The 15,279-nt window shown below is 42.6% G+C and overlaps 2 protein-coding genes across 4 annotated transcripts in view; one reads left to right on the top strand and one right to left on the bottom strand.

The window, feature by feature from the left end:
- The window catches only part of mrtfab (myocardin related transcription factor Ab), a 33,145-nt gene extending 23,821 nt beyond the window's left edge, over positions 1-9,324 (bottom strand). Inside the window, exons 1-3 of one of the 3 annotated variants that reach the window (XM_029119958.2) lie at positions 9,225-9,324; positions 8,326-8,393; positions 2,970-3,151 (exon numbers count right to left, since the gene is read on the bottom strand). In XM_029119958.2, the coding sequence (XP_028975791.2) occupies positions 2,970-3,093 (124 nt within the window). In that variant the 5' untranslated portion in view covers positions 3,094-3,151; positions 8,326-8,393; positions 9,225-9,324. Of the gene's footprint in view, positions 1-844; positions 1,124-2,969; positions 3,152-8,325; positions 8,394-8,776; positions 9,136-9,224 lie in introns of those variants that run through there. The other 2 variants (XM_029119959.2, XM_029119961.2) reach the window with 2 other exon arrangements.
- A 2,224-nt stretch (positions 9,325-11,548) lies between these two features.
- On the top strand, positions 11,549-15,209 carry tha1 (threonine aldolase 1). Its single transcript, XM_010895497.4, has 7 exons — positions 11,549-12,305; positions 12,419-12,502; positions 12,661-12,749; positions 12,842-13,027; positions 13,168-13,305; positions 14,370-14,562; positions 14,658-15,209. Exons 1-7 carry the CDS (start codon positions 12,014-12,016, stop codon positions 14,963-14,965), a joined length of 1,290 nt encoding a protein of 429 aa, XP_010893799.1. The 5' UTR covers positions 11,549-12,013; the 3' UTR covers positions 14,966-15,209.
- The last annotated feature ends 70 nt before the right edge of the window (positions 15,210-15,279 follow it).

The raw sequence follows: 15,279 nt of genomic DNA, 5'->3' as shown, positions 1-15,279 counted from the left end.
TGAATATACCCCAGTACTCTCCTGCCTTTAGCCATGCAATAACATCAACCCCCTGGCTCAGTCGCCAGTACAGGTGTGAGGGGGTTGGGTGGAGGGTTGGGGATCATCAAAGGTGACCAGTTGCTTTTCTCCCCTATTCATTACTGACAGACAGGCCGGGCCAGGAGACCAGACAGCCCGAGTCAGTCCCACTCAAAAACACACCTGGAGCTGTGGGCCGGGCTCCTAACAACTGATCATCTCAGAGCAGCTCATCAAATCCAAAACTTCAGAACAGTCAGAAGAGCAGACAAAAATGGGACATGGACCAGTGTCCCGGATCGATCACGCAGGAGTGCTCGGTCCTGGTCGGTCCTGGTCAGTCCACAAGCTTTAAATAAAGCTGATGTTTCACTGAGAGAACAGTGTCCACGTTCCAGGCCCCCAGAACCAGGGCTCCTTACATCTGCCTCGGAGATGGACACACATCTTACAGCATTGTCTTCCTTCTTGTTAGGTTTCCTTATTAAATGAGTACTGAAGCACTGGAGCTTGCAGCCACACGCCACAGTTCCATTCATTCGGATAACCATTCCCACAGAAGCAAAGGCACATCTAACTTTATATTTTATAATAGCATTAGATAAAGTCGTAACGCTAATGCCAGCAGCCTGTGAATGAATGGTAACAGTTCATTTTCTGTGTACAATTGGCCTTGAGATTAACAAAGTGACTGTGGCTTTAACACACAGTAATAAATACTTGACATGGTTACCCTGTGAAAGGTCCCGGATATTCACAGCACAGAGGTACAACAACACAGAGCTGACAGTCAAACAGTCAGGAGAGAGAGAGAGGTCTTTACCTGAGTGTATGGCCATATCCCTCTCCACCAGGACAGTTCAACCTCCCTCCAACCTCAACGATCCACACCCCAAGACAGAACAGGCAAAATCGTATCCCAGGGCAAAAGGAGCAGCGAATATCCACGAGAACCACAAACGCCTGTTTGCGAGACTGTGCGGGTACACCTCGCTTCTTCTAACATTGGCTGCACTCAATCCCTGACTCCTCTACCTGTCTACAAGTGTGTTCACGCCTCTGACAGGAAGGGTGTGCTGGGTCCGTGTGTGTCTGTGTATTTGAAGCAGTGAGATTTTTCTTCCTTATAGCTTCTTGGATTCCAACCAAGTACAGCCCTGAGTTCTTAACCTCACTCGGGCCACACCTACTTTTTCCCCAGTCTGTGACATGTTCTTTTTGTCAGAAAGGGAGGCAGTGTTCAGGCAGGATGTCACCGCTGTTGCTGCTCAGGCAGAAAAAAGTCCAGGAGAAAACAAGAAATAAAACTGGTGTCCTGCCTGCCCGTCTGATCTACATCCTCAGTCCTTTCTGGCCTCTTGAATATTAACGCCACTGTTGTCCATTTGCGACTTCCCACTGTCCACTATTTTCCCTATTCCAGAGTTATGCAATCCTATCTTTCGGACAACTCCCAATCACCATCTCCAACCCTTCGACTCTTTTTACTACACCCCCTCAACCCCCAGCCCCCAACGCCCAAAAGTCCCAAAAAAATATTCCAAGGCATTATTACAGAATGGCCTCATCATCCTCTCCCCAACAAGTTGTAGCGGATTAGCTTCACCACAGCCTTTCTTCTTTAGTCACGCTATGAGAGGAAAGAATATTGAAGTTTGACTTTTCCATTCAGTCTTCACCCTTTTCTATCTGACACATTCAAACCCAACATCTTCCTCTACTGTGTAAAGCCTGACAGTCAGTGGAACCAGAGACTGCTGAGAGGCTACGTCACGCCAGTCACGCGGGACATCATCATGTCACGGACTGAAAGGAGGGCGCCGCCCAAAAGCCTTCCCAGTCCTTATTTTGGCCACCACTTTGGACCAGAGCTCATCGGGCAGGGTGCCATACGTGTCACATCCCATGGCCTCAAAACCACGGTTCTGAACCAGACAGATGTAACGGACCGATGGCCGGGCCCACATTCCTGTTCCTCCAACACCATAACGTGTCAAGGAAGAGAGTGCGAAGGCCCTGCTCCAACATGTCTGCAACTAGCAGCCAGCCAGCCAGCCATGTTAGCAGCCCAGGCAGGGGCCTGTTAATGGGGATGTGCCCTTAGGTGTGTGTGTGTGTGTGTGTGTGTGTCAGCCTACTCAGAATGAGCATGATGTGTGATGTGGTGAACTAATGAGGGAAAAGCCCTTTCAGACGCATTTCCCTGGTGCTTTACCCTGGGACCAGGGCTACACCGGGGATTGGCGCTAATGTTGGCTCCAGACATTCAGTACCAAGGACTGGAGGGGCTCAGATTGGGAGGTAGGAGTAAACTGTGATTTGGCCAAATGTTTTCTGGTAGTAAAATAAAAACGACGCCACGCTCAGTTTGTTTATAATACTCAGGGCTGTGTATTTCTATTGAGTCGATGGCATCGTACCCCCTTCGGTCGTTCAATCTCTTGCCATTGGGAGTTTTTGCTTCCCTGTACCGTTGCATTATTTGCTTTATTTTAACAGGGATCGGTTTGTTAGATCAGATGAAAACCATTACAAGAAACCTAAAGACCAAAGAAATGATACACACTGCTATTCCAATAGCACGACACGTAACGCGTCAACCCGCAAACACCTCCCTAACTCCTAAAGTCCAGGGCTTGGCAACAGTCCGTGTCAATGGAAACAGAACATTGTCTGGACTTTGGTGTAAAACACCAGTGTTTGGCACCAGGTGAAATAAGGCATTTGAGTATGACATCATTCATGTGTTGTTAAAAAGGGTTCATTCTGGATTATGATGAGACCAGATATTTTCTAAACAGGGCACACGATTAAAAATATAAATATATATAAACTGTGCCTTGGAGTTGATACATAACCTTCATACTGATATGACATAAATGCTTAACATAATATGGAATGTCTGACCCAGTTCAATATGATGCCTTTTGGCTGAGGCACCAACTCACCATTTTTACGGTCCCGCACAGGCATGTCATTTGGAGCGGGAGTTAGAGTCAGGTCCTGAAGCTCATTGGTTACTGCTTCACTCTGCGGGCTAGGGGCGGAGCCGGCCGCCACGGCAACCACCATGATGCCGGGACTTGGCTCCACCCCACACTGTGGCTCCAGGGTTGCCAGGATGACAGACCTGTGATGTATCAAAAAATAGAGATTGATTAGGTCGAGAATTGTAGAAATGATGGTATCAATAGGGGTGGGGAACAGTCCAAAAGATAGGCAGGCTTTTTTCGGCACTGGTATAAAACAGACTTGACTAAACTTATACACTTAATGGATTTCAATGAATAACACTTTTGGATAACTTAGGTGTGTATTAGAGCTTGCTGAGGACAAAACTGTATGGTTGCCCAAAACATATGTTATCCACCCCCAATCTTGACCCAGTTACTATAGACATGCCACACAACCTGACCAGTGAAGTCTTGTACTGTGCAAATTAGGCAACTAATTCCCTTGAGGCTTGCTTTTAAAAAAAAAACACTGCCAGAGACACTAAACAGGTTTCCATGGATCCAAATTAATTTAAAAATCTGTTATGCAAATGGAAACCAGAATAGGAAATAAAAATGTCATGTTAATCCATGTGAATCCAACCGACAGGGATGGATTTGTCTTTTATCCACATTCCTTATTTGCAGTAATGTACAACCCCATTTCCAAAAAGGTTTGGCAAAATAGTACAACATATCAAATGTCAAAACTGAGACATTTCATTGTATATTGAAAAATTATGTAAATTTGATGCCAGCAAGACATTTATAAAAAGTTGGGACTGAGGCAACAAAAGACAGGAAATGTTAGGTAATGCTAAAAACCAAACCTGGTAGAATTTCATACAACTAATTAGGTCAATTGGCAAGTCAGGTCAGTAGCATGATTGGGTTTAAAAAAATAATACCAAAGAAGAGTCTTTCAGATAAAGATTCACCACTCTGTTAAAGACTATGCAAGGCAAATAGTGCAACAATTTAAGAATAACGTTTCTCAATGTATAGAATTTGGGGATCTCATCTTCTACAGAACATAATATCATTAAAACACTCAGAGTCCAGAGAAATGTATGTATGCTAGTGACAAGGCTGAAAACCAATACTGGATGGCTGTGATCTTCGGGTCCTCAGACATTAAAAACAGATATGATTCTGTAGTGGACGTCACTTCCCGAAAAACACTATCGGTAAACACAGTACGTCCCTGCTTTCACAAACGCAAGTTAAAACTCAACCATACAAAGAAGAAACCATAGATGAACAAGATCCAGAAACACAGCCGCCTTCTCTGGGCAGAGTTCATTTAAGACGGACTGAGACGAAGAGGAAAACGGTCCTGTGGTCTGATGAGTAAAAATTATTTTTGGGAATCATGGACGCAGCGTCCTCCGGGCTAAAGAGGAGAGGGACCATCCAGATTGTTATCAGCGCACAGTTAAAAAGCCACCATCCCTGATGTTATAGGGGTGCATTAGAGCACATGGCACAGGTGACTTGCACATCTGTAAAGGCATAATTAACGCTGAACAATATATACAGGTTTTGGAGCAACATACGCCATCCAGACAATGTCTTTTTCAGGGAAAGCCAAACCACATTCTGCACGTATTACAACAGCATGGCTCCGTAGAGCCCAGGTGCTAAACTGGCCTGTCCGCAGTCCAAACCTGTCAAAACATTGAACATTTGGTGCATTATGAAACTAAAATATTGCAAAGGAAACCCCTAACGGTTTCCCCTAAATCCGGTATCAAGCAAGGGGAAAACGTTTCACTTTCTAAACTACAGCAATTGGTCTCCTCAGTTTCCAAATGCTTACAGAGTATTGTTAGAAGAAGAGGAGATTAAACCCAGTAGACAACTTGCCCCCGTCCCAACTTTTTTGAAACATACTGCTGGCATCAAATTCAAAATGCACAGCATTTTGCCAAAAACAATAATCTTTCTCAGTTTCAACATTTGATATGTTGTCTTTCTACTATTTTCAATTAGGCTAAATATAGGGATACATTATTTGCCCGTCATTGCATTTTGTTTTTATTTGCATTTTACATAGTGTCCCAATGTTTTTGGAAATGGGGTTGTAGTTATAAGAAAGAACAACAAAACAAAAGATACATTACTATATCAAATAATGCAACGCATAGGAGAGTGTAATGCAGCAGGTCTTAAAACAGGCATTCATTCATTTTACATCAAAGAATCAAAGAATAACTAAGAGGTTAAAGTATAGATGATCTGTTCATTTAAGGGGAATTGGGGACATATTTTGTTTTACAATCTAGAAACGACAACACTTTATACATAGTCTGCCTCTGTTTTTAAAAGTATAGGTAAACTAATCAGACCAAGTCTGAATATAAACCAAAATGTGATGCTTGAAAACAAACCGGCTTTGCTGACCACAAGAGGGGCACAGTAAGATGGAGTGCATGCAGACACTGTTACTGGTAACCTGCAGTTAATCAGAATGGAAAATCATCTTGCTTTAATGTAAGACAGCATGTCAGATCGCTAATGTTTCCATGGGCAGCTACATTTATTTAACAGCTTGGTCCTCAGAGAGTTGAGACCACGCTTGCTAAACAAATAGACTACTGGAGGAAAATGTAGTGCGCCCTCCACATTGAGCTCATCCTGCGTGACTTGAGATTCTGATTGGGCAAGACAGGCACAGGGCCTGTAGCAGCAATCCCATGTGAAGGAAAAAAATGGGTGCAGATTGACAAATCACATGTTGCCTGTCTTTTTAACACTTCACCTCAAAATGTGTCATAAAAGTAAATAAAATGCAACTGAAGAGAGTTCAACTAAAATGCACCGTGACAGGAATGTCTACCATCCTTTTCTGGGCAAACTTCACTGCAAATGTTAACATTAGATACTGGAAACCAAGTCAGCATGAGTAGTTAACGGTTAATGCAATTGTAGATGGGTTATGGTTGCTTCCTAGCAAAACTCTTCCTAACAGCATCCTTCCACACACAAAGCTGCTACCGAAAACCCCAGAATTAAACAGAAACGTCACAATTGTCATACACTGTAAGCCTGGAAAGGCACGCCATGTTGTGATCGGAGAGTGGGCAACGGCCTTTAGGGTAGATAGATGTGGCCAACTTTCCCTCTCAGGACTGGGCAATAAAACATGGGACAAGCTGGTACATGCCAGCAAAACACTGAACATCTCTTGTACAACTCCAAAACTCAGTAGCAGCAAGAACACCCAACTCAAGAATGCGCTGCTGCAGGCTAAGGATAATTAAGTCAACTATCCAGAGGAACTGGGATTTGAGCTTTCCTTGACCTCTGACCCTTGAAGTATTGTTTTTCAGCTGACAACAACTTTGCTACAATTCTTGAGTTGAGGTTTGGTGCATCATTTGTGAATGGATTACATTAACAAAGACATGCCATGTCAACACTAAAACGTGGTTCTGTTTGTTTTCTACCCATGGAGTACATCACTGAAAGTAACAGAACAGACTTGAGAACAATAATGCTTTGTTATCTAAGGACCTCAGGTTATTGTTTTTATGATTTTGGTTGCCTCTCATTACCAAGGCTACATCTCCACTTACTATCCATTCCAGTCTCCCATCCACGTCCCTCTATGGTTTTCTTGCCCCCTCTGTGCAGGTGTCAGATTAGTATTGGTGAAACTGGAAGGAGTAAGTCCCTGTCAATGACTGGCACTGGCTCTGCAAAGTCATCAGTTTGTGTGTTTCCAGCAGCCAGAATTCGATGTTTTCAACGGTAATGTTTGGTCCATTTTGGCACCAGCAATTTAACCAACAGCTTGCAAATATAGTGTGGGTAGCCTACCGGAAACTGCAGATGAGCGACAGACCATTTGTATTTGTCAAACAGCAGACATGTAACAAATCATATCACAAATCCACAATATGCGTTAGAAAGGACCAACAAGCTCATAAAAGTTCACATTCTAAACCCTGTGATGTGGTTTATCATATTTTATGATTGTATTATTTTAACTGCAGAGATATTAACCACATTCTTTACAGAGCCTAAGTTGGAGGACGATATGAATAGTATGAGGACTCCTAGATCACTTACGATATGTTCGACGTTCAATCAATATTAGCACATAAAAACCTTTTCAATGTCAGTCCTTGTATAAATAATTTTCCAGATGAAAACATTCCAACAGGTTGAAAGGATAAATTGTCTTTCAACATCAATAAAAATGTTCATGCCACTGTTTCCGTCACAGCTATCATGATTATTTTATAGGGCATGACTTGGCTCAAATACATTCTGTGGATGGAAGTGCAGTCAGAGACATCCTGTTAGAGACATTTGTTTGAGTTGAATTGCACCACCAAAATCATCCAATCTACTGTTGCATAACTGTATGCCTGTAGCCCACCCCACTGCAAATCCAACAATAACACTATCATGACATCAACAGATGCCTCACCCAGTGGTTACCACACATATCTAATTGAGGCTATCTTGAGAGATCTCTGACAAGCAGAAACAGCTTCAAAAACCCAGTGAAACAGTACCACTTACAGAGAGTTAGGTTAGACTCGCCAGTGACATGTCAGAGAACAAGACAGGCAACAGTGTAGGCCATATTTCAATAAAAGGTGATGTCACAATGCAGTAAAATAATAATGCAGTAAAATAATAATGCAGCAAACCTCAATTAATGTTGCATTGCATTCGCAAGTCATGACATCAATAAACACAGAGGATGTCTTTATGCAGTAGAACTCAAGTTGGTGTGACTCAATGCAATGTCACAACTTTGTTGATCATGACCAACCAGGTTCTCAATGGCAAAGAGACCTTAGACATCATCTGAATATGAATGTCCAGATGTGATATCATACATTAACACAAACAGAATATGATAACTATAGACTGCAGATGAGCCAACATCCACCTGATGCTTGTTTTTTCCTTTCCGACACCTATCCTCTATGAGGGGTATTGTCGAAACATGTAGTGCATTGTGCTGACACAATGGCATGGGGGAGGGACAGCGACTTCTCTGGCATTCCTCCCACTGCACGCCTACACTAGTCTGTGCAGATCTGCTCTAAACATGTTTGCAGAGCAACAACAGGCACACCTCCCACTTAGCTGGAATGTGGGTTTTCTATCTCAGAAATGCAAAGAAGATACTGATGGGATCAGTGACTGTTAGCAACACACTTAATCTTTGACAAGCTAGTCTCAAGGGAGAAAGGTTCAGTGATGATGCACAATATAGTTTACGTTTATCAGTTAGTCATCAATGACAAAAGGAAATGAGTGACTGGACAGGATGCTGTTATGAACTTACCTGTTCCACTAAATCCTTGAAAACAAATATGAGGGTTTTTCCATTTCAGCCGACTGTTGTGAAGAGTGCTGAAGAAGAGTAAGGAGAATTTGCTTTTTTAATCAAAGTACACTGCAACAAATAAGTCTGCTCTTCATCAATAAGTGGTTCCATCTTCACGTGCAGAGCGTTTATAACATGAAATACAAACCAGCCAACTAGGTACCTTTTTAGTGGTGTGGTGCAATATGACAATGGTCTAATGATAGTTTCGATCAAACATTGATAGTATTGGCAGTGTATTATTCTACAGCCAAATCCAGTTTTATCTACTGCGCTAACTAAAGCTATTAATGGAGCTGTCATTGGCTCATATGGCAGCTAGTTAGCGGCTAACGTTAGCTAATCTTACACAATACCCATCGAAAACAATACAATAGCTAGCAAACTAGCTACGCAGTGGACACATTACCTGAATGTTTCAACGGAGAGCTAATAAACAACAAAATACAATACTTCCACAAAAGCAAGCCGGAATGTATTTTACGCGAATATTTAGTAACGTTATATCGATACTAAAGCCATAAGTCCACCTCCCCGGCTCCAGACAGCTACAAGAAATACCTAGCTTAGCATCTATTGCTAGCAGCTACCTGTCAGTGTATTTAATGTAGTCACGCGGTATTACGCATGTAGTCTGAAAACCTAAATAGTGTTAAAAATGAATAAATGCGTGTTCTTGTTATCCAGATACGTATTATTATCGTTATATAAGCTAAATGTTGATAACCAGAGTGAACGCATTAGGCTTAAGACTGCACGACTTCCGACTTACAAAGGAAACTTTGACCGGAAAACCCTCCTCTACCCACTATAAAATCAAATGATTCATTGATGACCAGTATAAAAGATATACTCACATATAAACGACTGGATAAAATGTAAACTGATTGGGGAATAATATAGCGCTATGCTTAATGTATGGCACAGATGTACTTGCTGTCTCTCAATGCCTAGCATTGAAGAAAAACTTTAACTCTTTCAGTGTTATGGGCTGGTGACACATATGGCTGGTGTACAGAAATCAATGAGCGAATTGAATGATCTGTGTCTTCGCGCCACCTACTGGTTTTTCTGGAAACCTCTTCGTTACTCTGGTTATCAATAGACAGTCTAAAACTGTTTTATACCTATGGGTTGTAATGATCAAGAGAATCTTTCTGATATATTTTGACTGGCAGTCCTACAGATCCTACAGACGACCAACTGTAGCTCAAATTGCTGAAAAAGTTAATGCTGGAACTGATCGAAAGGTGTCAGAGCACACAGTGCATAGCCGTTTGTTGCGTATGGGGCCAGTCAGACCAGTCAGGGTGCCCATGGTGACCCCTGTCCACTGCCAAAAGTGCCTACAATGGGCATGTGAGCATCACAGCTGGATCACGGAGAAATGGAAGAAGGTGGACTAGTCTGATTAATCGCGTTTCCTTTTACATCACGTGGATGGTTCGGTGTGCGTTTTGGCAGAAAAATGGGGACCTACACAATATTAGGCAGGTGGTCATAATGTTATGGCTAATCAGTGTATATGAAATCACTCAAATGACATGGTTGCACGGAATACATCTCTGGCTGTCTCTGTATCCCACAAGCTAATCGCCGATTCATTTTTGGACTTAGTAAAACATGGACAGGGTCCTTATCAAGCCCTATAAGTAAGATCCTTGCCCCTCCCACACACTACACAACAAAGCCCAAAGAAAAGTTCAGTACCAATAATAACAAACATAATAATAGCTTGAGTTTGTGAAATATTATTTTTGTTTTAGTGTGTGTGATGTTACACCTTACAAAGGGTATCAGAGGGTGAAATGTCTCTTACGTGAAAGTTCTTCACCTCATATGACCTGGTAAAGAAGTACTGAAAGACTGACCGTGTGTTTGTGTTTTGAGGTATAGTGAGACAGTTTTCACTTTACATCTGCACTTCTCAGTAGTGATGGCCATACGAGGATTCATTACCGTTCTTGTAGCAGCAGGATATTATACTAGCCGCGCTAACTCAGATTTTATTTTCAGAATAAAAGCCATCAGTGAAATATATAAGGCAATATAGGTAACAATTTAGTCTGTACATTTTATGTTTAATATCCGTTACAATATTGTTCTTGTATTTTCATTTTCAGACTAGATTGTTAACTATATTGCCTTATACATTTCAATGATATCTTTTATTGTGTTAAATAAAACCTGATTGCTGCCAGCATAATATCCTGCTGCTACAATAACACCAATGAAGCCTCGTTGGGCCATCACTACTTAGCAGGATTTTCAACAAGAATTTTCATCTATTCTCCACCACCGGGTCATTTTGACCCTAACATTATTAACGAAACTGTTCAATTTGGCCACCTTTCGTTTCATATGTTCATAAACACAATTTTGAGGATATCATCAAGTTTCATGCAGATCGAAAAAACTTAGATGGTATTTCAGACAGTCTTCAAACGGGTCAATTGGACCCTAACATAACATAAGGGTTAAATAATTCGTTCTAGTTTTAGTGGTTATTTAATAATACAAAACATTGGAACAGACGCACAGTCTAAAAATGCTAGCTGGAAAGGCAAGATCTGGGATACGAACCTCGGAATTCTAATTCCTCTTCGCAAAGAGCATGTCTAACCACTGCACCCTTAAGTCTAGTGGGATATTATGGAAAATACGTCTTTATAAACATCAATGAACAAGTTATATTTATTTCTGACTAGCTGGTGACACCACTGTGCAGTGAGTTCAAAAGCCTCGAGACAATGAACCGTCACCACTCTGCAGTGAGTTCAAAAGCCTCGAGACAATGAACCGTTTTGGGCCCACGGTGACGAAAGCCTTGAATGCTTCTGAATGCCTTGATTTCCCCTCACTAACCGAAGTTTCAGAAAACTTTGTAATATTGGTTAAAGAAGGTGCCCGGTAGAGGCCGGTGTTTGAAAGCACTCCTGAAGCATGTATTTTGCACCAAGCTTTGGAACAGCATGTGATCAAACGAAGCTTCTGACGTCATCAATCACGTGGGAGTCACTTTGACACAGACATTTGCATCAAGTGTGGAATCAATACCCACTAGTAAGGATTGTTAGGTATGGAGTGAGTCATTTGGCTGTACAACTGCATTTCGTTCAAAGGGGAAATTATCAACAATGAACAAAGTGCACAACTCCAATGTCAAGACGAAAACGTAGGCTGGTACACCCGCCGTAACAGCAATAGCGCGTGAAATGCATGCTTAAATAGGCTGAATCTAACCTATAATCGCCTGCTATTTGTTTTTGCTGTCCAGGATAAATGCTTTCCGTGAAACATAAGACAGCTCCATTGTTTATTGTTTCTACAGTGCGGATATACAAACTTTGTTGAATGTTGAGATATGGAAAATCTCCGTTGTTTGAGCTGAAAATGTAATCATGGAGCCAAATGAACGGCTCATTTCATCATTGCGATTCCCAAAGATCATCAAGAGCCGTTCGTTTGCGTCCGCCCAATCACTACTAGCCTTAAAATGTGAACGCTGAGTCGGCGCTACGGTTTACATTTGTATCTACAATACGGACGGTCGCAAATCAATGATTGTTGAATACAATGATCCAAAGTTCACTACCAAAACAATGTATGAGTGAACTGTTTTCATGCGTGGTTTGAAACGACAAACATGTTTTTTAAAACATTCACGGATTCAGCTCGTGGCTTGTTACAGCTGGTAAACCGGAGAGCCATCATACCACAACATCCTCATGTGTACTCCGTGGGGCTTGGACAGGAAGGACCCTCTCGACTGTACTACGAGACCGCTAAACCAGTGAACACTCCGGTCTCGGATGCCTCTATCCGGACAGTGGACCTCCGCAGCGATACGGTAACCAAGCCCGGAGCGGCCATGCGTCAAGCTATGGCTGAGGCCGAAGTTGGGGACGATGTGTTTGGTGAGGACCCCACGGTGAACGGTCAGTAAAATCGGTCCCTGATAAATACAGTCCCAGATGAATATCTGATGTGTAAGATTGGACTTGCCTATAGGTTTATGATGATGAAAAAAAATGTATGGGCATTTGTGCAGAGCTCCAGAAGATGGCTGCAGAGTTGTTTGGGATGGAGGCTGCTCTCTACGTCCCCTCAGGAACTATGGCAAACCTCATAGCAGGTGAGAGAACCCACTTTCTGGGTGTTGTTTTCTTGTCTTGTCTTATTGTTGGTTTGAGGATTCTGGACCTGTTACGGTTTTACATCTAATCGCAGAGAAGAATGTGAATCACAAGTAACAATGTAATACATTTGTGTGTGTTTGCATGTGTTTGCCAGTAATGGTGCACTGCAGGGAGAGAGGAGATGAGATGATCGTTGGGGATCTGTCTCACCTCCATATCTATGAGCAGGGAGGAACTGCCCAGGTACTGTGAACACACACTCGCCCAGATTGCACACATTGTCTGCATTCATAAGTTGCACCCTGAGAGAATGTGTGATTTTATACATGTGCCAGCTGGCTGGTGTTCATTCCACCACAGTGACCACCCTACCTGATGGGACTTTTGACCTGGATCAGCTGGAGTCCAAGATTCGCCACGGTTATCCTGACGCCCACTACCCACGCTCCCGCCTGGTGTGTGTGGAGAACACACACAACATACAGGGAGGACGTGTGCTGCCCTTACCGTTCCTGAAGGAGGTGTGTGTGTGTGTGTGTGTGTGTGTGTGTGTGTGTGTGTGTGTGTGTGTGTGTGTGTGTGTATCCCTCGGGTGAGTGCTGAATGGTCTTGTGGAAGGTTCTGGGTTTGTAACTGTTTTGTTGTGGCATGTCTGCGACAGGTTAAGGCATTAGCGGAGAAGTACGGTCTGGCTGTACACATGGACGGAGCCAGAATGATGAATGCAGCCGTTGCCCAAAATGTCACCCCATCTACAATCCTACAAAACACACACAGCGTTAGCGTCTGTCTTTCTAAGGTGAGGACACACATTTGAGAAATGTAATCCGCAGATGCCATTACAAGGAAGGGTTCCCATCTATGCAAGGCTTCGTGACGTCAAGACACTTAAGTGAACAAAAAAAATGCATAATGCAGTTTTACTAAAGGGGTGTGACAGAGCATTACGTAAAGAGCTTGTATACCCAAGCCTGCTCAATGTAGCAGTCAAATTAGTAGCCACTTCCTGTATCAACACTAACAAATATATGACAACCTCACCTTACCGCTGTAGCTGCCAGATGCACATCATGGTAATATCTGGCAAGATATACATCCTTACATAAATGACCACACATGTGCAACACTTACATGTAACACAGCATATACAGTAGAGAACCGTTAAAGTTTACAAGGTGTCTGAGCCTGGGTCCTCTCTAGGTTTCTTCCTAAAATTCGACCTTCTTAGGGAGTTTTTCCTAGCCACTGAAATTCAACACTGCTGTTGTTTGCTCCTTGGGGTTTAAGGCCGGGTGTCTCTGTAAAGCATTTTGTGACAACTGCTGTTGTAAAAAGCGCTTTATAAATAAATTTTGATTGATTGATTGAGTGCTCGGTTGTATGTCATTGGTAGAACCTGTAACCTCGCTCAACTGTCAATGGGAGAATAGCTTTGCTATTAGCAGGATTCTACTGTGACTCTGAATCCAGGCCAGTGACCCACTGGACACAAACTGGTTTAGTCGATTTACAATATATTCAAACCTATAAAATATGTGGCTATTGGGCAAAACATGACCCATGTGTTGGTAATTTCAAGATTGATGTTGTCATTGCATGCATATAATATGGAATGAAAATGATAAACTTGATTGCTTCAATACATGTTATTACGTTGATTAATATTGAAGTTAACATACTTTTTGGGGGAAAGTTGTAAATGTATTTTCTCAATAAAGAAAATTAATTGTTAATTTGTTTAAAATGTGGTTTTATTTATCTATTATGACTTATGTGAAGAACTGATGACAGTGTAAGTGAAATGTATGCATATATTTTGAAAATGGTAAAGTGTGTGTGTGTGTGTGTGTGTGTGTGTTACAGGGACTGGGTGCACCAGTGGGCACAATGTTGGCTGGCCCTCATGACTTCATTTCCAGGGCAACACGCTGTCGTAAAGCCCTGGGCGGAGGCCTGCGCCAGGCAGGCATACTGGCAGCAGCTGGCAAGCTGGCATTGGGGGACATGATAACCAGGCTGGAGGAAGACCACCATCATGCCAGGATCTTCGCACAGGGTGGGCACCTGCGAAATAAACATGGGCATTTCCATTTTAGATTATCTTCCTGACCAGTCTATTAGGTAACTTGTCTTTGTGTGTGTGTTGTGTAGCTCTGCTGGAGTGCGATCCTCCTCTCTACGAGGTTGACATGGCTGCTGTGCAAACCAACATCGTGCGGTTCCGTCTTCGGGACCCCTCGTTGACCCCAACAGAGTTCTGTACCCTCATGGCCGGGGTGGGGGAGTGTGAGCAGGCCTCTATTGGACAGGGTGTACGGGTACTTATGTTCCCTCACATTGGTGGCTCCATTAGGGCTGTGTGGCATCTAGGCGTCACACTGGAGGACACCCAGCTGGCCACCCGAAAGGTGCAGTTTGTGGCCAGGCAGCACTCCCAGCAGACACTTGGGGCTCACTAAAAATTCTGAGCTTAACGCCACCATAGTGAGCTGTGTGCTGAACCCTTCTGAAAATGTTTCTTGTTCAGAGGAAAAGCAGTGAAAGCACTAGGACTTACATTTTTATTATTTAGTAGTTAAATAATGATTTGAACAGTTAGTAATTGATTTAAATAGTGTTTGTATAATTTGTTTTGGAATATGATGAGTATACAGATGTGATGAGTAAGCATTTCTATTAAACAAATCAATTATGCCTTGTCAACAGTGGACTCTTAATTCATGTAATGTTTATGAAATGCCACTAGATGTCACAGATGTCACTAAATATCTTT

The sequence above is a fragment of the Esox lucius genome, chromosome 5, assembly GCF_011004845.1.
Source record: "Esox lucius isolate fEsoLuc1 chromosome 5, fEsoLuc1.pri, whole genome shotgun sequence".
Lineage (NCBI taxonomy): Eukaryota > Metazoa > Chordata > Actinopteri > Esociformes > Esocidae > Esox > Esox lucius.
Note: the sequence above shows the minus strand (reverse complement) of the source record. Positions and strands in the feature narration are given on the sequence as shown.